Source organism: Sapajus apella, unplaced genomic scaffold, assembly GCF_009761245.1.
Source record: "Sapajus apella isolate SASKATOON/1434 unplaced genomic scaffold, GSC_monkey_1.0 scaffold189, whole genome shotgun sequence".
In the NCBI taxonomy this organism is placed as follows: domain Eukaryota; kingdom Metazoa; phylum Chordata; class Mammalia; order Primates; family Cebidae; genus Sapajus; species Sapajus apella.
The window spans coordinates 587,445-611,166 of record NW_022437129.1 but is presented as its reverse complement, the minus strand read 5'-3'; the positions used below and the strand labels follow the sequence as shown (position 1 = coordinate 611,166).

General features: G+C 54.9%; 1 protein-coding gene across 2 annotated transcripts; it reads right to left on the bottom strand.

The window, feature by feature from the left end:
* Positions 1 to 1,052: 1,052 nt before the first annotated feature.
* Positions 1,053 to 14,950, bottom strand: B9D1 (B9 domain containing 1). 2 transcript variants are annotated; one of them, XM_032269169.1, is made up of 7 exons: positions 14,726 to 14,949; positions 12,980 to 13,048; positions 10,523 to 10,634; positions 5,611 to 5,707; positions 5,103 to 5,165; positions 1,669 to 1,736; positions 1,053 to 1,342 (listed from the first exon to the last, which is right to left on the bottom strand). In XM_032269169.1, the coding sequence occupies exons 1-7, from the start codon at positions 14,786 to 14,788 to the stop codon at positions 1,200 to 1,202; spliced, it is 615 nt and encodes a 204-aa protein (XP_032125060.1). In that variant the 5' UTR covers positions 14,789 to 14,949; the 3' UTR covers positions 1,053 to 1,199. The 2 variants fall into 2 exon arrangements, with proteins under 2 accessions (XP_032125060.1, XP_032125061.1); XM_032269170.1 differs by lacking the exon at positions 12,980 to 13,048 and having other exon boundaries at positions 14,726 to 14,950.
* Between the last annotated feature and the right edge of the window lie 8,772 nt (positions 14,951 to 23,722).

Here is a 23,722-nt window from a genome sequence, read left to right as displayed (position 1 = left end):
CGCGTGGCTGTTGGGGGAGTGGAGAAGAGGGTTGCGAGTGAGGCGGCAAGGACACACCCGGTCTCAGTCCACCGCACGTGGGGGGCTGCAGGCGACTGAGTGGGCTTCAGCAAGGCCAGAGCTAGAGGGAACTTCCTATTCAGAGAAGGCAGTTGGAATCCGGAAGTTTGCTGACAACAGACCATGAGTTCCAGAACGCACAGTGAGTTGCAGGGAGGGCAGGGGAGTGCCCGTGAGATAAAGGGCAGAAGACAGTCGGCTCAGGTGGTCTCAGGGCAAGTGCCCATAACAGCCTAGGATAACATGGGCGAGCCTGTGGTTTCTTCTGGGTCCCACTGAGGGCAGTATCTAGGCTGGGGCACCATGTCTGCCGAGGAAAGCTCAGTGGCAGGGCAGAGAGGGCCCGGGGCTGCCTTGTGAGGTTCCAGAGGTTTGCGTGACGGTGGGGAGGCCCAGGCCCAGGGCCCCCTGAAGTAATGCTGAAGGGACTCTGCTTCCAGAGGGGCCCAGATCACCTCAGAGGCCAGGGTGTTAAGCCAGGGAGCTCACCTTCCTCTCTTGCCAAGGGGCTGCCAGAAAGCTGGACTCCAGCTGGCAGCCCCGCACCCCTGGTAGGTTTCCAGCCCCAACCCTGGGACTGCGGGTAGTGGGGACAGAGAGTGGAGTGGGCAGGCTGAGGGTCTGCCATCCCGAGGGTACCTCACCATCCAGCTCCCAATAGTAGGGTTCTCTCCTCCTTGCCAATAGAGGCTCGTGGCTGAGAGCATGGCTGAGCAGGTGATTCTGCTTAAACCCCAAGCCTCCAAGGAGGGTGCCATGCCCAGTTCAAGGATGAATGTGTTGAGGTGTAGAAAAGGCCACACAGCTGTGAGTGTCAGAGGCTGGTGATGTCAGAGCTCCCATCCCAGATGGCCACGGTCTGGTCTCCAGACAGCTTTGACGGCACAAGGGGTAGGGATGGGGAGAGCCCTGAAGGTGGGGCCAGGGAAGGCCCAAGAGCCCCCAGCTCCTGTGGGGGAGGGGCTAAACAGGAGAGAAGGCAGCCCCAGGCCTGGGCTTTCTGAAAATGTGACTTTATTGTAGAAAACTGTTCTGTGTGCCCCAGCTCCCGCCACCAGGCTGCCCTTTAGACCGATGGCCAGCAGCTGACTCCAGGAAGGCAGCCCTTCATTATCAGAGACTGTGCACCTGTGGTGCCTTCACTGGGGGAAGCCCTGGGGCAGGCTGGGACCTGAGACGCCCTGTGTGTCTGCAGGCCCAGTGTCGTAGCCCAGCTTCCTCATGTCCTTGGTCACTACGTTGAAGAGGAGGGTGACAAAACCCTGAGAGCGGACACGGGTCACTGGGGACAGAAGGGCAGCATCAGCCAGGCTGGGTTGGGGCAGAGACAAACCCAGGTTGATCTGGGAATCTCTCAGCCTCAGCGTCTGTAAAATGGGGACAACAGCGCCTGACCCATGCCACTCACTGGGAGGGAAAGAGGCTGCCGCTGGGACAGGCAGACATGACAGACCCTCTGTGTTCCAGCAGCCCTCATCTGGGAACATTCGTGGGCCAGCTCCCAGGTGCCTGGCAGGTCCTTGGCATTCACCCCCAAGCCTGGGCCCACCCACTCCCAGGCTCTAACCTGTCTGGGGGCTGGGGGTAAGGGAGGGGAGGGAGCTTTACCTTCCCGGCCTTCACCCTGAGCCACCACCTTGGGGTCTGTGTACTCGGGTCGCCGCCCCATGAACCAGCTGGGAACACAGAAGAACATGGGTGAGCAGGACCCCACCCGGGCACTCCTGGCCATGGACGACGCTGGATGTGGACTCTCCTCACTCTGGAAACCAGCACTTCTCCTCCAGCTGCACCCTGCCCCCACCAGGAGTCAGGCCCGAAGCAGAGCCTTCCCAGTGGCTGGGCTCCAGCGCGGTGGTGTCCCTTGCTAGGGTCACACAGCCTAGCCAGGCCTCAGGTGCTCTGCACCCATGCTGCCTCCGCTGGTGGGTTAGGCTTTTCCATCTCCGGCTTCCATAGGTTTGGTTCACTGGGAATGAGAGCTCAGGGAGATTCTGGGGTGGGGGTGCTGCCTGAACCCAGGTGGAAATCCCAGAAAAGTGACAGCAGCTGAGGTGGGGGAGGGGAGGGGACAGTGTGACCCTTCAGCCTCCCCAGAAGGGGATCCCACCCCAAAGAATCCATGGGGTGGGCAAAAGGGCCAGAACTGGGCTCCTCAGCCTCGCCTCCTGTTAATGTGGGGGTCCAGGAAACGTCACTTCCCATCCCTGAATCGTAAGCTTGTCAACTGTAACATGGGGACAATCGTGGCACCCACCGCAGGACCTGTCAGGGCGGCACGCAGCCACCGGGCCCAGCATGCGCCCTCCCCAGCCCCAGGCCCTACTTGGGCCGGCAGGAGGCCGGGAGGCCGGGAGGCCGGGGTTGTCAGGCCCCGAGGCCCGCCGACACACCCACGCGAGCCGGAAACAACCAGGAGCACTATTCCCGGCTGGGTGGGTCCCGCAGCCGCGGGCTTCGCCCCGCAGGGACTCACGGCCGCGCCTCCTCCATGCCACAGCTCCCAGGGCCACCCCACATCACACCTGGCCCCTGAGGGTCGCTGGCAACCGTGGCGACGCAACAGCCCTGCGCAGCCCTCCCCTCAGCCTCTCCGTCTCCGAGGTGGGCACCAGCGCTCACCCGGGGCTGCCGCGGAGGGGCCAGGCCAGGGAGGGGCCCCCCGGCTGCCGCAGGGGGTTGTCCTGTGAAGACTACAGCCAGGGAGCACTGCCCGCCAGCCCCCAACCCCGAGGAGGGAGCCAGGGAGTGAAAGCCAGTGGGTGCTCCCCGAGGGGAAGGGACAGGCAGCCATAACCCCTGCACCTCAGTTTCTCCTTTGGGAGAGCGAGGCTCTCGCAGCACCCACCTGACAGGGGGCTGTGTGTGCGGACTGGGGCCTGGGAGCGTCCCCACCATGCCCGGCAGATCCCAGATCCCATCCCAGAGCTCACATATGGAGAGCCGGTCCCCAGTGAATTTCTTTCCTGGGGTGCGCCAAGGTGGTCTGCTTGGCTGGCTGGGGTGGGAGAGATGAGAGACTGTTCTGGAGGGCGTTCCAGGCAAGGGCCCAAGGCAGGGAAAGACCCCCCGGGCTAGAGGAACTGAGGCAAATGGGAAGCAAGTGGCAGAGGCCATGAGGTGGGCAGGGCCCAACTACCGGCCTGGCGGCATTCTGGTTGAAGATCATCCCGAAAGAGGAACAGCATGGGGCAGGTTCTCGAAGGGGAGGGGTGTTTTAGGAACACTGTTTTTTTTTCTGTGTGAAGACTAGACTGGAGGGGATGCAGCAGGCTGAATAACAGCCCACAAAGATGGCTGATCCTAGCCCCGGGAAACCGTGCATGTGACCTTACTGAGAAAAAGGGTCACATGTACTTTGCAGACACGATTAGGCCAAGGTTCTCGAGACGATCATCCAGGGGTGCCCTAAATGCCATCACAAGACCCTTATCGGAAAAGGAGAGAGGGAGATTTCACAGACAGAGGAGGTGGCCCTGTGACCCTAGAGGCAGAGACTGGAGTGATGAGGCGACAAGCCAAGCAAAGCTGGGGCCACCAGAAACTGAAAGGGCAGCTGCAGCAGCCACCACGGGAAATTAATCCAGGGGCCAAGAGTGTTCGGGACAGGCCCTAGGCCAGGCCAGAGGATGTGGAGAGGGTGGGAGAGGGTTGGGGATGACCGGGCTCTCAGCTTCAGCAAGTAGCCTCCACATTTGGGAAGATTCTGCCAATCAGATGGCCTTCACTAATTAGACCTTTCCCCAGTTTTTGTAATCCAAGCACATACTGCCTTGCCCAGTTGCAAGCCCCTCCACAGGGGCTGTGAAACCCCTTCCAAAGCGAGCTCTCTCCTGGAGGCCCAAAGTCCTCCTTGGAGCTGTGGGCGGTGGAACAGGGTGAACAGCCCGGCCGGGATGGCTGTGCGGATCCCACCAGTCCCTTAGGCTTCCCCAAGCCACCGACGGCACTGCCCCACTGCCTCCCTGACAGCCTGTGGCATGGCGATTGTCACCTCCAGGTGATGCTGGCCCAGGCCATCTGGGAAAGAGGTCCTTTGCCACAGGGTGGCCTCCCAGAAGGGCTCCTAGGGGCAGCGGGCACACAAATGATTAGGCTGAGCCAGTGGAGACCCTGCCGTTCCTCCCTCCACAGTTCTGAGTTCAGTGAGGTGTTTTCAGCCCTGAGGCGCAATGCTGTCCCTCCACCCAGCAGGGTTCTGGCCAGTTCTCAAGCCCAGCACTGGCTACGATCGCCGGGGGTGGAACCCAGGTAGTCCTCCATCTTCCCCTTGTGCCTTACTGACCTGCTGGGGGGCGGCAGAGGCTTGCTGCCCAACTGTGCTAATGGGCCTCCAGTCAGAAGGCCAGGGCCCAGCTAGCCCTCTAAGATCCCACGTGGATGTGGGCAGCGGTAGGAGACCTTCCTGCTGGGGCTGCATGGAGCATCCCCCAGGCCCTCCCTGCAGGTGCTGGTGTGCTGGCCCTTGCCTGCTCCCCATCTCCCTAATTCTGCCTGGCTTATCACGTACTGGCCACGCCGCCATCCTGGCTTCTCCTAGCATGCTAAGCTCGTGCTCCCCTCGGCCTGGCAGGCACTGTTCCCTGGGCCTGGTGTTCTTCCCTGCTCTTCCCTCCACACTAAGCCTCAGCGCAAATGTCAGCTCGGGCCACAGACTCCCACATGTAAAGGCGTTTATCATGATTACTGTGCCAAGGTGTCTGGCTCATACTGCTGTATCCTCTTGTTTCCCACCTTTTAATGTCACATTATGTCATGAACATTTTTCCCATCTGACAAGAGTTTTTCCTCTGCTCCATCTGACACAAAGATTTTTCACAGGGCACAGGGTAAAATCAGCCAGGCTTCTGCTGCTAGAACAGAGGCTGAAGGGAGCCCCGTGACTCAGCACTCCCAGGGGACCTGTTTCTATTTGTCCCCAGTGGGTGGAGCAGCTTGCAGATGCTGAGGAGGCGACCAGGCGCAAACTGAGGGGTAGAATGTGACATCCATTCATCCAGTAGGTCAGGAGGAGGGGCTGCGGTTATAGGTAGGAAACTCACCTTGTAAACTTCTGCAGTTTAGACGTAGATTCTGGGACAAACATGGGGATGGTCCTTTTGTGCCTGAAACAAATGTTTTTGCAGACAGAGGTGCTGCGTCACAGACCTTCTGAGCCTCCAGGGAGCAGAAACACTCGGATCAGGCCAGCGCAGCTGCAGCGTGGGCCAAGTCAGGACCAATGCTAACGAATCCAACCTGTGCTAACTGAGCACCACTGTGCCCGGGCACGGAGCTGAGTGCTGGGAGACAGTCTCATGGAGGTCAGAGTCCATCGGGAATTTTCTTTTCTGGGCCCACTGCCTCTCCACCCCACCTGGTGTGTGGCAGACACCACCCATCCTAGAGGTTCTCTTCCCGAATACAGGCTACACCCCATGCCCCCCGTCCCCGCCACCCAGGCCCCTGGGGACCCCAGAGCTTTCCCAGCCTGAACCTAAGACAGAAAACGGGGCAAGATCTGTCCTAGGACAAGCCCTGCCCAGGGCCCAGATCAGAGTGAGGACGTACCGGCCAGGTGAGAAGGGCACGTGCACCGCGCCATAGCCTCGAACCACATCATTCCCGAACACATCTGGTCCATACACGCTGAGCACGATCTGTGGCCCTTGAGAAGGACAAGGCAGGGGGTCAACACGTGAGGACACATGGGGGAGGTGCAGGGCAGGGAACAGGGAGTGTCCGGCTGAGGGGGCTCAGAGGATTGAGCTCAAAGCCCTGAGGTAGCAGGTCTGAGAGGGGACAGGAGCAGGCATGGGAACCCAGACTGTGCCGAGGACTTCTGCCCACGCTAGTACTTCCTGTGTCTCTACTGAGGCCTGGGCATGCATTCCACACCCCGTCTCCCCGCTGCAGAGTCAGGGCCCACTCAGCCACTCCCATGTACAAGGAGGCACTTCCAGAGGCCCTAGTCTAGGCCCAGGGCCGCAGCTGTGATCAGAGCAGACTAAGGACCTCTGCTCTCTGGGTGCTCCCTTCCTGATGAAGGCAGGCTCAGGGGATTGGGGTGGCACAGGCTTATTTTGGGGGTGTCTAGAGAAGTCAGAGAGAAAACAAAAACTTTCTGGGCATTTTTCTTTGAAATATTATAGGTAATATAATAGCTGTGGTTGTTTTTACACCTGCTTCCTGTAACCATCGAGGTGCAAAGGCGCTTTCACCTCGCCAGTTTCAGGTGAGGCCCAGGGACGGCCTAGGAGCCAATCTGCCAGGCTCTGATCCTGCAGCCACAGCTGAGGCGAGTCACCCAACCTCTCTGCCCCTGTTTCGTCATCTCTAAGACACATGAAATAGTACCTAACGCATAGTAAGTGCTCAGTAAATGTTAGGGGGAGGTTTGTGCCCTTCCCGTGACTACCTTCCACCACAGGTAGCCGTTACTCTGAATTTTATGAAACCACCTCTTTACTTTTAAGACTTCACTGTCAAAGAATGCATCCCAAACCTGGTGTTTTACTTGTACCAATCTTTTTGAACCTTTATGAAAAAGGAATTACACAATATGTTTATTTTTGTGCCCAGCCTCTAATCCAACATTATGACTGTGAGATTTTTCTCAAATGGTTTCCTGTAAAGGGGGGTGTTCATTTTCAATGCCATTTAACATTCTGCATGGAAATCTGCCACAGGGACTGTTCATTCTGGCGCTGATGGACACACGGGCTGCCCTTCTGCTAGAGGCTGAGCACCATGGTACAGGCTCTCGGTACTCATGTGCACGTTACAGATGTGTGTACATGTGGTGGGCACACACCCAAGAAGCATGCTGCACAGGGCCCATGTCCGTTCCCTCCAAAAAGGTAACACCAAGCTGCCAGCAACCCCCCGCAGTGGTGTCTGATTCCCGCTACTCTACACCTCACCAAAACATGGCATTACCAATCTTTTAAATTTGAGCTGTCCTAGTGAGCGAACACTGGTAGCTCACTGTAGGTTTAAATTACATTTTCCTTCATTAGAGGTGTGTGTGTGTGTGTGTGTGTGTGTGTGTGTGTGTGTGTGTATTTTTTTTTTAGATGGAGTCTTTCTCTGTCTCCCAGGCTGGGGTGCAGTGGCGCAATCTCGGCTCACTGAAACCTCTGCCTCCTGGGTTCAAGCAATTCTCCCCAGCTTCCCAAGTAGCTGCGACTACAGGCGCCTACCACCACACCCCACTAACGTAGAGACGGAGTTTTGCCATGTTGGCCAGGCTGGTCTCAAACTCCTGATCCACCTACCTTGGGCTCCCAAAGTGCTGGGATTACAGGTGCAAGCCACCACGCCCAGCCTAATGTACTGTGATTATAATTGAAGCTTGCTATCTGGTAGAACAAGTTGTATTTTAATATTATTATAAATAATATATCTTAAAAATACCATTTTCTATTTATTGTCGGCATACAGAAAGCAACTGATTTTTGTTAAGATACATTGATCTTATATCCAGATTCATGCCCATCTATTAACTTTAACAATTTATCTATGGATTATTTTGAAATTGTACATAATCATCTTGTCTATGAATATTTTATTCTTGCTAATTCTTACATTCTTTACTTGTACAGCATTAATGGTGATAACAGGCATGCTGATCTCAAGAAAAATCTTTCGACATTTCAATGGCAATCTTGATCAGGTTAGGAAAGTTTCTTTCTCTTCCTAGCTTACTAAGCTTTTATCATGAATGGGTGTTGAATTTTACCATGTTTTCTTCATTTATGGGGATGATCATTTTTCTTCTTTTTTTTGAGACAGTCTCACTCTGTCACCCAGGCTAGAGTGCAGTGGTGTGGGCTTGGCTCATGGCAACCTCCGCTTCCCAGGTTCAAATTCTCCTGCCTCAGCCTCCCGAGTAGCTGGGATTACAGGCATGCACTATCATACCGCTAACTTTTATATCTTTAGTAGAGAAAGGGTTTCACCATGTTAGCCAGGCTGGTCTCAAACTCCTGACCTCAAATGATCTGCCTGCCTCGGCCTCCCAAAATGCTGGGATTACAGGTGTGGGCCATAGTGCCCGGCCTGACTCTGATTTTTCTTCTATTTATTGTAGTGAATGACACTGATCAATTTTAGATTTTTTTTTTTAAGAGACAGGGTCTTGCTGTGTTGCCCACGTTGATCTCAAACTCCTGGCCTCAAGCAATCCTCCCACCTCGGCCTTCCAAAGGGTTGGGATTGCAGGTATAAGGACTATGCCTGGTGCCTTAAAAGCTTTGTATTTTTGGAATAAACCCTACTTTTTATGATGTATTTTATTATTCCCCCCCTTTTTTTTTTTAATCTTGCTAGTTCCTGAATATTTCATTTGGGCGTTTTGAATTCAGTTTCTGAATATTTCGTTTGGGAGTTTTGCAACTATGTTCATGAGTGAGTTTCTTTTTCTTTCTTTCTTTTTTTTTTTTTTTTTTTTTTTTGAGACGGAGTCTTGCTCTGTCTCCCAGGCTGGTGTACAGTGGTGCGATCTCAGTTCACTGCAACCTCCTCATCCCAGGCTCAAGCGATTCTCCTGCCCCAGCTTACTGAGTAGCTGGGATTACAGGCATGCACCACCACGCCCAGCTAATTTTTTTTGTATTTTTGGTAGAGATGGGGTTTCACCTTGTTAGTCAGGCTGGTCTTGAACTACTGACCTCGTGATCTGCCCACCTTGGCCTCCCAAAGTGTTGGGATTATAGGTGTGAGCCACCACGCCCGGCTTTTTTTTTTTTTTTTTTTGAGATATAGATTTTCTCTCATTTTCCTTGCTCGAGCGCGATGACGTGATCTTGGCTCACTGCAACTTCTGCCTCCCAGGTTCAAGCGACTCTCCTGCCTCAGCTTTCCAAGTACCTGGGATTACAGGCATGTGCCACCATGCCCAGCTAGCTAATTTTGTACTTTTAGTAGAGACAGGGTTTCTCCATGTTGGTCAGGTTGGTCTCAAACTCCTGACCTCAGGTGATCCACCTGCCTCGGCTTCCCAAGTGCTGGGATTACAGACATGAGCCACCGTGCCCAGCCGAAAGAGGTTTCTTATTTGCTTTTGCCAGTTGCCTTGGGTGTAACAATCTTGGAGCTGAATGCAAAAATCAGGAGATTGAAATTATCCGGGGCCAGGCTGCAATCCCTGTGAGACTGCTCTGCTTCCATCTCTCCCTTATTCCTAGGGCAGCTCTTTGAGGTCTTAACCCAGTTTGCAGAGATTTACCTGAGGCCCTCCTCCTAAGCCCTTGGAGGGCTCTGAACATCAGTTTTTTGTGTGTGTCCTGGGCCCAGAGAGGCTGTCAAAAGTCTAGATCAGTCTCTCAATCACCTCTGTTGGAATCAGCAAACACTCCCAGGGGAGATGGGATGGGGGTAACCTCTGGATTTCTGTTCTCCTGGATCTTGCCCAGTAAATCTCTTCTACTTCACTAGATCTCTGATACCTTTAGGTAGGTGCTCTTTGTTTTTGCCTTTGTGTATTTCATTTACCTCTCCTACCTGTCCTCAGCAGGACGTTGGCCGAGTTCCTACAGTACTTACTGCACTGTTACAGGAAGTCGATTGCAGCTTCCTATTCATAGATGATGACAGCAGAATGGAATTCCCTGCCCAAGAGGACCACCAGGCATTTTCTGCTCCTGACCCTCAACACTGTGGTGAGCCTAGGCCCAGGCCACATGCAGCAGAAAGGCCTAGATTGTGAAATCAGAGAGCCCTGAATGAAAATCCACACTTGGTCACTAGATGTAAAACAGAAGGCAAGTGAAGTCAGTTTTGAGTGTCAGTTGCCTCATATGGGAAAAGAAATGGAGAGAAATCTATCCACCAGGTATGATTGGGAAGCTCAGATGAGTCCACACAGGGAAAGTATTCATCGTCCCCATGGAGACTAAGCCCAGGCTTTGTGTACAGTAGGCACTTATTAAGTGCAAGTGGAAGAGCAGCATGGTTAATAAGCACCAGCCAAGGTAGAAAATAAGTAATGCCAGCCAGGAAGCCCTTGGGAAAGGGGTTGGAGGTAGGACATGGGAAAGGTATCGGAGAGAGGGATCAGCATGAATGAAGCTCAGATAAAGGAACTTGAGGGGCTAGCACAGGAGGAGCAAGTGCCAGGGTCTGGTCGGAACACAGCAGGCCACAGGAAGTCAACAGGCAGGGAGTCAGACCTCCAAGCCAGACAGCTGCAGCCCTGCATGCCAGGGAGGGGCCTGCCTTTTACAGGCATGGTCACTGGCCCTGATCCACTCTGAACTTCCAGAAGGCCAGCTGCACAGCCCGTAGCAGATGAACTGGGGTGAGTGCAGATGAGGAAGAGGAGGGAAAGGGACAGATGGCGAGAGAGAGCGCTGAGGGCTGCTTCAAGAGCCCAGGTGACAATCTGAATGTGAACAGTCATGGCTGGATGAGGCAGAGGCCATCTTGGGGGTGCTGTGTGAAAGCTCTGCCACCCTACCCTGCAGGGCCCCTGCAGACTCACAGCCGTACGGGTTGGTGCTTTTAAAGGTGACATCAATGGGGAAGTTCCACACCAGTGCTTGCCGCACATCTTGGCTCTTAGATGTGATCTGTGAGATCCCCTCCTCCAGACCCTGTGGGGACAATGACAGACAGCTGGGTCAGATCAGAGTCAAGCTGCTGTGGCCCCTCCATTACCTTCGGCAGGCAGCTGGGAGGGCTGTTTTCTCAGCTATCTTCTCCCAAGACACGAGCTTCCAAGCAAAGGGGACTAAGAGGTGATGGAGTACCTCTTAAGTGTGGTACTGCAATGTGGTGGCATGTGTGACAACCCTGGGAGGCCACTCTCCCAGGCATGAGGGCGCTAGATCTGGTCCCAAGCTCTTGCCCCACTGAAGGAAATGGCCCAGCAGTGATTGCACTCCCCTGCATCCCCACCCGCATCTGAGCATCCCCATTGGTAAACACATAGATGTATTTTGTCCATCACACAGTCCTCTTTCAACTCTGCTGCCTCTTCCACCCACCAACCCATTCTCTGCTCCCGTTACAGCAAAACTGCTTCCAAGAACTGCCTCACTCACCAGTTCCAATTTCTCCCCTGCTGTTCTTTTTTTTTTTTTTTTTTTAAACAGAGTCTCACTCTGTCGCCTCAGATTGGAGGGCAGTGAAGGGATCTCCGCTCACTGCAACTTCTGCCTCCCGGGTTCAAGTGATTCTCCTGCCTCAGCCTCCTGAGTAGCTGGGATTATAGGCATGCCGTGCCCGGCTAATTTTTGTATTTTTAGTAGAGATGGGGTTTCCCCATGTTGGTCAGGCTGGTCTCAAACTCCTGACCTCATGATCTGCCTGCCTTGGCCTCCCAAAGTGCTGGGATTACAGGCATTAGCCACTGCACAGGGCCCCGCCCCTGCTGTTTTTCTGTGACCCCACTCCAGTGTGACTGCTGGCTCCAGCATTCTACCAAAGGGTTTTCTCCAATAATGCCCGTGATCAGCATTGCCAGATGCAAAACTGTCATTTCTCCGTCCTCGTGTTACTTGAGCCATCAGGAGCGCCTGATACAGTTGCTTCCTCCTTGATACACTGTCTTCCCTTAGCTTCTGGGTCTCTCCACTGCATAGGGTGGCCCTGCTTGGTGGCTCTTGCTGGTTCCTTCTCAGTGTGCTGTCCTAAGGCTGCATCTCTGGCTGGCTCCTCTACCTGCACTTGGTGATCTCATCTGTCTCATGGCTTTCGATGTGCTCTAGATGTCGAAGGTTCCCAAATTTGTCTCCATCCTGGTCCTTGCCTCTGTAGTGTGGATCAGCACCTCCTCTTGTACATCCAGTGGGCGCCTCAACCTTAACCCACACCAGGCTGAGCTCCAGGTAGCGCTCCCTAATCTGCTCTCCTCACTGAAAGGCAGCTCCCTACTTCGAAGTGCTCAGGCTAAAAGCCCTGCTGTGAATCCTAACTCCTCCTTCTCTCAGACCCCACATCCATCAGAAGAGCCCCGCGGCTCTATCTCCAGGGTGTACGTGCAGTCCAGCCCTCCCGCCACCGCACCACTGCTGCTCTCCTCTCTCATTGCACTGCTGTCAAAGCCAACTGTGCTGCCTGCTCGTGCCCTTTCCCGCAGTCTATCCTTGTCATAGAAGCCAGGGAATCTTCTAAAAACATAAGTCAGATCACTTTCTTCTCTTTGAAAGCTCTCCAAGGGGACCCCACTCCCTTTAAGTAAAGGTCACAGTCCTTGCTCTGATCTTCTAAGTCCTACAAGATCTGCCCTGGTGCCTCCCCGCTCCATTTCCGGCTGCTCTCCTGCTGGCTCGCTCTCCAGGGGCCACACGGCCTCCTTGCTGGTCCTCAAACATGCCGGGCGCGCTCCTGCCCCAGGGCCTTTGTACTCTCTGCTTTCTGCCCGGACACTTATCACAGGTTTCCCCATGGCTTGTTCCCTCACTTCCTTCAGGTCTTTACTCAAAAGTTGCTTTCTTGGCAAGGCCCTCCCTGGCGGCCTTAGTGAGATCGAAGCCTCCCTCTCATGGCTCATCCCTGTCACTTCCTGGCTTGGTCTCCCCACCGCACTTCTGGCTCACTGACATCCTAGAATATGCACTCCCCCCGACAAGAACATGTGTCCTCCCCACTGGCTAAAGAGAGGCCAAATGGTGAGCAGACTGGCCAGAGTGTCCACAGCTCAGCCACAGCCAGCCTGGCTCACCAGGGCCAGCCCCCTGCTGCAGGCGCTGCTCTTTGCTGCCCCGGGCAAGCTCACAGGGTAGGGCGTGTGAGTGGTCTTAGGGAATGGATCAGGGGGTCCAACCGTGGCTGTGTCCTCTGCTTCAGCTTACCAGGAACACTCATGTGTGGGTCCCCTGAACTCGGTGTCTACCTCTCAACTGGTTCTGAATGGGGAGGGGAAGCGTATGACACCTTGAGAAACCACAAAAATCATGAAGGTGGTAAGTAAGGGAGGCCCAGGAGTCCAGCTTACCGCTGTGGGGGCCCAGTCCTGGCCGTATACAAAGCAGTACTTGCAGTAGAGGTCATCATACTCTGGAAACTGAAAAAAGCACAGAGTCTGTCAACTGGTATTCACGCTGAGGCCAATGCGTTTGCTAGACAAGGGCAGCCAAGAGGAATTCTGCACGCGAGGCACCTGGGATTGGGTCTAAGAGCCAGCTGGGGATGTGGACCTGGCGTTCAGAGGAGAGGCTCAGGGCCAAGATGTGGGAGTCCATGGAGAGTCCCAGGCTTTGCTCAGGCTCTGCCTTCTGTCTGATCTGTCCTTTCTATTTCTTCATCTGGAAAACTCCTGCTCATACTTCAAAACGTACCCTTCAGGGAGCCTGCTCTCACTCTCGGGCTGGTTTAAGGTCTCCTCTTAGCTCCTGTAGCCCTGTGCTTCCCTCCATAAAAGCAATGATTACCTGTGCCTAAGTCTGTCAATTCCTCTAGACCATAAGCAGAGAACACATTTCATGCCTTTCTGTGTCCCCATCGCCTGGCACAGGGCTGGGCATCCCCAAACCATCCCTCGCCACATCCTGTCTGTGGGAAAACTGTCTTCCACGAAACCAGTCCCTGGTGCCCAAAAGGATGAGGACCGCTAGTGTAAGGGAATGGTGCCAAAGTGAAAAGTCTGAGAACCCAGGAAGCCATCAGGCACAGGGCATATGCAAAGCTGGAGCTGAGGCCCTGAAAAGAGGGAGGTGCTGAGAGCAGAGCAGGGAGGAACAGTGTGAGTGTGAGTGTATGTGGGGGGGGTTGATGATGCTGAGAGCACAGACACATGTGACTCAGCCCAGCCAAGAGCCCCTAATGGGATAGAACAGGAGAGGGGAGAAAGACGGTCTTAGGCACTAGGCTAAGGCAGAGGCGGACAGGGTGGGAGCGTGGAGCAGTATCCCTGATGAAACAGGAAGGCAGGAGACACCAACAAAGCATCAGGCCCCATCAGAGCCTTACCCAAACCGTCTCAGTCACACCTCACAGTAATACAGTAATAAACACCATCTCCAATAACCTGGAAGGACAGTATAGCGAAGCTTTGAGGTCAGACAGGTGTGGGTTCAATTCCCAGACAGGCCAGTTGCTTTGGCTGTTTCCCCGGCTGTGAAATGGGGGTGTTAGTAGTGCCTTTCTGGCAAGGTTGTCAGGATGGAATAAGCAGTGCTGAGCACTGACTTTGGCACATATTGAGGACTTGGTGAGCGTTGGTTTTTGTTTACAATAAATGGTTTCTCTAAAGTGTAGGGGGATGGAGAGTAGCGTCCTGTCCCTCGGGCCTGACAGGCACACCTTCCCTGGGGCATTCCAGGCCACCACCATCGTTGGATGGTTGGATTCGAACCCGAGTTCACGGATCTGGGGATTCAGAACGCGGGGCAGTAGCTGGGCACCCGACACGAAGCAAATGCCGGAAACTGGCCTAGCCTCGGCTCCTCGCGTTACACCCCGGGAGGCTCCTGCCAGTGACTCAACCAAGTGCGAGGGGCCACGGGCTTGGCCGAGTGTGACCTCAACATCTCGAGGTCTGCTTCTACACCCGCACATCGGAACTCAGGATCCCGAAAACCTCGCGCCAAGTCCTCCAATGGGGGCTTCCCTCTCCCGCCTAACGGAGAGACTCAGAGGAATGACGTGGCTCTCCAGGGGCCATAGGACAGCCCGCGGGGTTGCAGGAAGGGCCCCGGGGGACGCTGGGGGGCGGGCCCCGGCGGGGTCCACGGCCGCTCACCTGGGCGCTCTCCACCTGCCCGTTGACCATCAGTAGAAAGACGCTAGGACTCGCGGTCGTCATGACACGGATGGGGGTTCCGGGGGAACCCACCTAGACCGCGCGCGGTTGCTAAGAGACGCCGGCGTTGCCCTAGAAACAGACGGCGTGGCGCGCGGGACACGTTTCCTGGCAGCGACACCTTCGCGAAAGCCGCGCGAGTGAGTGTGTGTGTGTGTGTGTGTGTGTGTGTGTGTGTGTGTGTGTGTAACACGCGCAGGCGCAGTTAGCACGTGCAGCCGTAAGGGGGCGGGGCTTGTGCGGGGCGGGGCACGAGGGGCGGGGCTCCACACCGAGGCCCCACCCGTCCTTGAGGCAGCTGGGACCGAGAGACCTGGGGCGGGAGGGTTGAGCTGTCGGAAAAAGCCAGCCCTACCGCGCGACTCAATTGCACCGCAGGGAATGCGTGTTCACTCTGACTCTGCCCGGCTCCCCACGAAGCGCGGAGGCGGAAGATAGCTGAGTTCTGGGGAGCAGCGCCCCTGATTCAGGCCAGCGGCAAGCCGAGTGTTAAAAATACCTTCAGTCACTAGATGTCGCTGTGGCCCCACAGCGAGGATGCGGAGGGAGGCGCTGCGGAGCGCGGGCGGCGTGACCATAGCTGCCCGGGTTAACGCTGGAAGAGGCTCCCCACCTGGGGTCACGCAAGGTCCAAACAGGTGAAGGGGATGCGCCCTTGTGGCTTGGAGACCCTCGCCCTCGAAAAAGTTTATTAAACGGACTTGGGAGGGACCTCAAGAATTCTTACATCCAAGTCATCGCTTTTCAGTGCCAAGCTGGGGAAACGGAGGCTTGCAGTGGGAGGCGCCTGGCACCCCAGTCAGCTAGCGCTCAGGGGAGTTGCTAGCCAGAATCGACGAATCTGTCAAGACCGCGTTCAAATGTCAATTACCCCCTGAACGCCCCGAGTAGGGCACAGCCTCCATGAACACGTGGATCCGTTTCTCTTAGAGCCCCCGTTGGTTGTGTTTGCACATTTATTCCGGTCATAATTCGGCCTAGTGTTTGCCTCCCTCACTAGACTGCCCGCTCCACGAGTCAGTCTTGTATCTCTGTGGCCTGTCACATAGTAAACACTTGGTAACTACTAACTTCTTGGATAAATAATTGAAGACATCTCCATTTTACGGAGGAAGAAACAGATTCAGATGGGAAAGGCAGGTAAGTAGCTAAGTCAGGATTCGAACCCAGGCAGGACTCCAGAGGCTAACAACCTTCACTGCCTCTGTCTTATCCTGGGCCAGTCCCAAGAGCATCTGTTGGCAGAGGTGTCAAATGAGACATTGGAGACGTTATCTCGGATCCAGGAAATGAAGGCATTCACAGATGTGTAGACTCCCGGGAGGCAAGGCTCCAAGCAGGGATCCCAGGTCATCACACCTGCAGCAGCCAGCTGCCAGCTTGGGAGCAGACTGGGGGGGGGGGTCCCATCAGCCACCTGCATGAGGGAGAAAAGGAGCAGTCCCAGCCCAGCCTGCACCCCACTGAACCACCCCCTGCCTGGTGAGCGAAGATATTTGATCAGGGGAGGCGGGCAGTGGGTAATCAGGTTCACACATCTGCCAAGACCAGCTGGGGGAGGGAGTGGGAGGACTGGGGGCGGGTGGGCTGGGGGCCCAAGTGCTGCACCCAGAGCCCATTTCCCCTCTTGGAGGGGGGTCATACTCCCTTCCTCCACCCCTCTGTCCATCTCTTTCTAGTGAAAGTGCTTTCTCCCACGCATTCTATCAGTCTCACCCAATTCTTTCCTCCTTTTGGCCTTTGAGGCTCAATATTACACAAAAGTTAGTTTTCAGCAAAATGCTTGTAACTATTGAGTAACTGAGTCCCAGTAGTTTAAGACTGGCTATACCAAAGGCTGCCCCACATTCCATAGGACATAACGGGGGAGTCTCTCCAAGGGGTAGGAAGTTCTAGGGTGGCCTTCAGGGGTGCAAACAAGCCTGACCGCTGGTTGCTGGGGAATGGGAGACTCCAGGATAGGATGGGAGGATGACCAGGCCTAACTTTAACAAGTCTAGTGGCATTAGAAGGGACTTCGAGGGAGGGGGTCTCAGGGCTTGCATAGGGCCTGCTGGAATCCTTACCACCAGTTCAGGGGGCCCAGTGCAGAGCCTGGTGCACTGGAAGCCGTTGGGCAGGCTGTCCTTCGGGTCCAGACAGTCAGTTGGGGGAGAAAGTCATCTCTGCAGATGCTGACGTGTAGCGGTCCCAGCAGGACACTGCTGCACGGGGTGGGACAGACCCTCAGCCTGACTGGCATCCAGCAGGCCTGCACCAGCCCAGCCATGCTGGTTGTTACCATATATTGCCAAGCTTCCCTGCCTGTGCCAAGTCTCCCTGCCCCCAGATGCCTTCCTGGGCTCTGTCTTCCTAGACGTTCCGCACTCCCATGTCACTCTTAGGACAACTCTGTCCTCTGGTGCACTCCCACACAGCCCCCTCAGGAAAGCTTCCAGTGCACTGGGCAGGTGGGGCTGTCAGTCATCGGGCAGCGGTGGGGCTGGAAGCCGGCTCCAGAAGACCAGGTGTCAGCGCCAGCCCTCTCCCCTGCATGCCCGTGGCCATGGTGCAGCCGGGCAGCTGACCAGAGCCCCTGCAGGGTCCCGAGCTCCACCCTGGCCACCTGCCTCCCCAAGTCTCTCAATCATCCCAGGCTTCTGTTCCCACCCTTACTGAAATCGGGTTCAAACTCCTGGGTCCAGCAGAGCTTTCTCAGGAAAAGGAAACAGTGGGATTGGGCAGCCAGGGGGACAGGCTGCTCAGTGCTGGTGAGCGACGGAGGAGGCCTTGCCAGTCATGCCAGGGCCAGGCCACCAAATCCAGAGCCCTCAGGCCCTGCTGAGGACAAGAGTAGCTCGCCATGGAGACTTGATCTCACAAGAGTCCATCTGCAGTTGACCTGGACTCAAGGTCACACTGAAGCGGGACCAAGGTCAGTTGTGGAGGGAGGAGACAAAGGGGAGGTCGAGAGGTGGAGAGGGTGGGGGGGCACCCTCCGGGAGCTCCCCTTCATCACGCCTCCTGGCCATGCAACCTGTCAATGCAGTTGGCACCTGTGAGCACCCACTCGTCAGAGATGAGAGCCCCCTCACGGCAGTACCAGGTGTCCAGGAAGATGCTGGCCTGCCAAAGCCATTTGTTTAGGCACTTCTTGCTGGAGGCCTCAGCCGGCCTGGGCCCTGCACCTTAGGGGATTGAGGCCTCAGAGCTCAGCTCCGGGTCCCAGGGCCTTGCAGGTCTACCATTCGTCCAGCCCCTGTGACCTCTGCAGCCCAGCTTCCAGCCCTCGCCCCTCCAGCTCGAAATGAGACTGCCTGCAGCAGAATCTGATGTGACTTCGGGAAAGTCCCTTAACCTCTTGGAGTCCCAGTTTCCTCATGACACCCAGAGAGTTGTTGTGAGGATTAAATGGGATAATCTATGTCAAAGTTCCACACATTTATAGCTATTCTGTCTCTCTCTTTTTTAATTAAAAAATGTGCCCAGTGTAGTGGCTCACGCCTGTAATCCCAGCACTTTGGGAGGCTGAGGTGGGCCAGTCACCTGAGGTCAGGAGTTCGAGACCTGAGCTCCTCCCTGCAGGCTGAAGACTGAGACCCTTGCTGCCTGTTGCCTTCTCCGTGCTGGCCCCAAGTTCCTGTTGCTCAAACCTAGGGTGGGTTACTGGTTTTAAGAGAACTGGGACCCTGACCCTGGCCTTCCAGGAATGGCAGCCCCTCTTCCTCTCTATTCCCAGTCCCCTACCCGCAGCTCTTTACCAAACAGCAGCTGCAGTGGCCACATCTGCAGAGCAGGCCTGGATCTTGTCCCAGCTGGGTTTGGCCTCCACCCTGTCAGCCAAGAGATCTAACCTCTCCAGTGCCCCTCCCTACCGCCCCCATAAGGCGCATGTCACTGGGCAAAGGGGAAGTAGAGGAAGCTGTCCGGCAGGCCCGACCTGAGACTCAGGGTGGGCAGCTGAGGGGATGCACACTAGGGGCAGGTGACCTGCATGCAGACTCAGCACAGGGGTCTGCAGATCCTCCTCCCTGGAGCCCGTCCTGGGTACTGGGGCAGGGGACTTCTCAGAATCCTGCTGTGCCTCCTCTCTCAGGTAAGAGGCAGACAGGGTGGCCGGCTAAGACTAACAGTAGCAATAATAATCCCACGCGCCCTCTCTTTACGCCCTACGAAGTTCTGAGCACCCATGGTTCTGGGCTCCTCACAGTGGCTCTGCAGACCAGTGCTCTTAGCCCCCTTTTACAGATGGGGAAGTCAAGACTCAGAGACAAACCGACTTCCCAAGATCACAGTGAGTTGAAAGCAGAGTTGGGATTTGAACCAGGGTCCCTGTGACTCCAAGTCCCCAAATCATTCCTCTCAAAGGCCTTACAGGTTTTTTTCTTCTGTCTTTGACTCTTGGCTCTTCAGTGGAGGGACCACATTTGGAATGCCTGTTGCGTGGAATGCCTGGCACAGGCCAGGCTCGGCTGAATTTCATAAATGGTGCCAAGTCAGTACCCTTTGTGGCCTGTCCCTGACGATTCCTTGGGCCCCACCTCACCTTTCCCCTCTTCCTTGAAGTACTGTATGGCATCAGACCTATGGTGAGCAGGTCTATGCAAACCAGAAGCTACAGGGGCTGAGAGGTCGAAGAAAGAGGCAGACAAATCCGGTTTCTCAGAAAGAAGCATTTTTTGTTTGTTTGTTTTGAGATGGAGTTTTTGCTCTTTGTTACCCAGGCTGGAGTGCAGTGGCGCGATCTCGGCTCACTGCAACCTCCGCCTCTTGGCTTCAAGCAATTCCCCTGCCTCAGCCGCCCGAGTAGCTGGGATTACAGGCGCCCGCTACCTTGCCCAGCCAATTTTTGTATTTTTAGAAGAGCCGGGGTTTCACCATGTTGACCAGGCTGGCCGTGAACTCTTGCTGACTTCAGGTGATCCACCCGCCTCGGCCTCCGAAAGTTCTGGGATTACAGGCGTGAGCCACCGCGCCCAGCAGAAAGAAGCATTTAAAAGAGGAATACAAACAGAAGCCATGTCTCAGGTGGTCACAAGACGGGTAGATCTCTGCACAGTAACCCCCAGAGCCACGGCATGTACACCACAGGAAAAGGGAATATGTGTTTCAGAAGGGATGCCAGGGACAGTCGGTAAAGTAGAAATCTTAGAGGCTTTTCTGGAGCTGGGTCAATCAGAAGTCAGCATGGTGGATTTGCCTCTGAGATGGAGCCGCTTCGGCCTCTGCACCTGCACACAACATTCTCAACAATATTGTGTTTATTTTTTGAGGGGAAGTTCACATAACCTAAAATCAACCACTGTTTATGTGTACAATTCAGGGGCATTCTGTATATCACCTTGTCTTTGCAAATGCTGTTCCTTTGTGCTAGAAAGTCCTTCCTACCCTTTCTTCCTGGAAGCTTCCTGAACTTCAAGAGCCAGATAAATGCCCTTTCCTCCGGAATGTCTTTTTTCCTGATCCCCAGCTTAGTCTAGGGGCTCTCTCTCTGGCCTTCCTCAGCTCCTTGGTCACAGCCCCTCCACACTAGTGGTCTGACTTGGTCCCCCCAAACTCCCGGCATATGCAGTGGACGGCGTGTGCACTGGGATCATTCACTAAAGGCTTGTTGGGTGACTGCATGAGGTCTTTGGGGGGCACTCTGGGGGGCCCTGGGGCCTTGTAGGTGGAGCTGGACCCTCGGGTTCCAGACACAGGGAGGGCCTAGAGTCTGAGACGGGGAGAGATGACTTGGATCCAGTCTGCTGCAGCATAGCAGAATCACCTGGTCTGGGTCTGAGGCAGAGCCCAAGGTGAGATGCAAGGTCCCAGGTTTCCATCTTCAGTCTTTCCCCAACTTGCAGTGTGAGCTCAGGCCAGTCATTGCCATGTTCTGGGCCTCAAGATCTTCATTAATGAGAAGAGGGCATTGCCTGGACTATCTCACTCTCCCGTTAAGTCATTTGAAGGGCTGCAGGAATCCCTGGCCTCTAAAACCCTGACTCAGGGGCTAGGCATGCCCCCTTTACCCCTGACGCTCACAGGAGAAAGTGCTTAGAGCAGCTTCTTCTAGGAGTTAGCCAGCAGACAGAGCTGAGTTCCAATCCAAACTACCCCTCTCACTGGCTGTGTGACCTTGGGCTGTTTGCTTAACCTCTCTGAGTCTCGGCTTCTGGGAAAACGAGGATCATAAGGTCCCTATTAGTAGGGCTCAGTAAGTGTCAGCAGCAGTCTCCACAGTGAAGATGATGACATGATTCGAGCCCAGTTTACTTGCAGACAGACAAATTGAATTGCTGGCCAAATTCTGAAAAACACTGTACGTCTTTAAAAATCCTTCATTTTGGGGCCAGGCACAGTGGCTCACATCTGTAATCCTAGCACTTTGAGGGGCCGGGGCAGGAGGATCATTTAAGCCCAGGAGTTCAAGACCAGCCTGGGTAAATAGCAAGGCCCTGTCTCCAAGAAAAATAAAAGAGGCCGGGCGCGGTGGCTCATGTCTGTAATCCCAGCACTTTGGGAGGCTGAGGCGGGAGGATCACGAGGTCAAGAGATTGAGACCATCCTGGCCAACACGGTGAAACCCCGTCTCTACCAAAAATTTCAAAAATTAGCTGGGTGTGGTGGTGCATGCCTGTAGTCCCAGCTACTTGGGAGGCTGAGGCAGGAGAATTGCTTGAACCCGGGAGGCGGAGGTTGCAGCGAGTCGAGATCATGCCACTGCACTCCAGCCTGACACCTGGTGACAGAGCAAGACTCTGTCTGAAAAACAAACAAACAAAACAAAAAACACACACACGAACCTAGAACCGTGAGTTCTGTGTTTCACATTAGGTGTAGCTGAGTCTAAGCACCTCTAATGGTTCTAGGATGCTTGTTTCCAAGAGCCACATTTTCCCCCTCTGAGAAGTAGTGGAGTGGATGACATTCCTTTTTTGTTTTTGATAAGTCCTATGAAGAAAAAACATGAAGCCCAGCAAAGGGCTAGCCAGGGATGGGGGATGTATAGGATTATCCTAGACAAGCAATTCTCCTCTCAGGAGAAGACACTGGAGCAAAATCCAGAAAGAAGTGAAGGGTTGAGTCATGCATGGATCTGGGGGTGTGCACATCCAGGCAAAGAGCAGAGTCAGTGCAAAGGCCCCGGGTGGAGGGAGGGCAGTCTGGAGCCTGCCTGCGCTGAGACAACTGTGCACCCCTCCCCAGCCCCGCGTTCGGCAGTGTCATGCTTGTGGCTTGCAGTCAGCCATGGAAGGAATATTTACACCAAGGGAATTGGCCTGTGCTACAATCAGGGCTTTAATTTTTTATATTTTGTTTTTTCTTAGAAAATGGGACATGCCACTTTACCAGCACATCACTGTGGGGATGAGATGAGGTCAGAGAACGTGCAAGGCCCAGATCACCCAGGGCCTGAGTGGCTGGAGGTGAAGTGACTTGGGTTTTCACAGGATCCCTCTGTGTGGGTGTGGGGGGGAGCTGAGAGGCCGTGGAGCAGGCAGATGTGGTCATCCAGGTGGGTTTGCCAGACTTAGCAAACAAAAATACAGCATGCATGCATTACTTGGGACACACATAACTGAAGAATTATTTGAGACTGGGCACGGTGGCTCATTCCTGTAATCCTAGCACTTTGGGAGGCTGAGGTGGGTGAATCATGAGGTCAGGAGTTCAAGACCAGCCTGGCTAACATGGTGAAACCCCGTCTCTACTAAAAATACAAAAATTAGCTAGGTGTGGTGGCACGCACCTGTAGTCTCAGCTACTCAGGAGGCTGAGGCAGCAGAATCGCTTGAACCAAGAAGTGAGCTGAGATCGTGCCACTGCACTCCAGCCTGGTGACAGCGAGAGACTCCATCTCAAAATAAATAAAGAAAAGAATTATTTGTTGTTTTTCTGAAATTCCAATTTAAAACACTGGGTATCCTGTGTTTTAACTGGCAACCCAGGTGGCAGGTGGGAGAAGATGGAGATTCACGATTGCTTCTGGAAGACTCGCTGCGTGATTCTGCCCACCCCATGGCCTGTTCCTCCTGGGATGTTCAGAGCAGGATCCCTACCTACTGCCCCACCAAACATGGCCCACACCCCAACTCATTCTGGACCACACCCGCCCCCTCAGTCATTTCCTACAGGCTTTTCCTGCAGATTGAGAGAGAAAACTGGGCAGGGAGCACATTACCAATGGGTGAAAGGATGATCTCACAGGAAACCAGACAAGCTGGAGTTGTTGCCACACCCTGGACTCAGAGAGCTTGGGCACTTCACCGACAGCCACCTCCCGTCTCCCTTCCATTCTTTATGGGCACAGCCTTGCAAGCCTCGGTGATGAGCTTTATTCTGTGAGTTACGGCAGCTGCTGCAGGAGGACGATTTGATTTAGTTTTTGAAAGATTGCTCTGGCTACTGTGCAGAGTGGATTCTCAGGGTGCCCATGGGGGACACATCTCAGGACAACTGGGTATTGGATCTGGAGCTCAGGGAGAACAACCCACCAGGGAGAGGGCCTGAGCTGAGCCTGGAGGTGCCACCATTCCAGAGCAGAGTGGAGGGCCAGGAGGAGGGGCACGTGGCCATGTGGCTGACATCTCGACGACATGTGCTGTGTGTGTCCCTCACAGACTTGGGATCATTCTGGCAGGCAAACGCAGGCCTCGGGGAATGTTCTGGGATGGGCGATGCCAGCCTCAGTGTGTCTGCTCAGCAGCTGGGCTCTCTTGGGACCACAGAGGACTGCAGCACCAATGGTGGAACTCCAGGCATGGTGACAGGATGTGACCAGCTTCCCCCACCCAGGTCTGTGGTCAGCTTGGCTGTGCTGAATGGTGGAAGCAAGAGTGAGGCCCGGAGAGGTGTCTGGAGCCATCTGGCCATGAGGTCAGCCACCCACCCAGGCCTCTGGAAGCCATGGGCAGCCACTTCCCAGATGCGGCTTCCTGCCCTTTCCTCCACCAAAACCACACTCAACTCATAGGC

Coding starts and splice junctions, on each gene's coding strand:
- B9D1 (XM_032269169.1), bottom strand. CDS start 14,788: ATGACGACCGCGAGTCCTAGCGTCTTTCTACTGATGGTCAACGGGCAG. Junction 5,166..5,610: donor GTGCCCTTCTCACCTGGCCG/GTACGTCCTCAC, acceptor CATTTGTTTCAG/GCACAAAAGGACCATCCCCA. Junction 1,737..5,102: donor AAACTGCAGAAGTTTACAAG/GTGAGTTTCCTA, acceptor CTGTGTTCCCAG/CTGGTTCATGGGGCGGCGAC.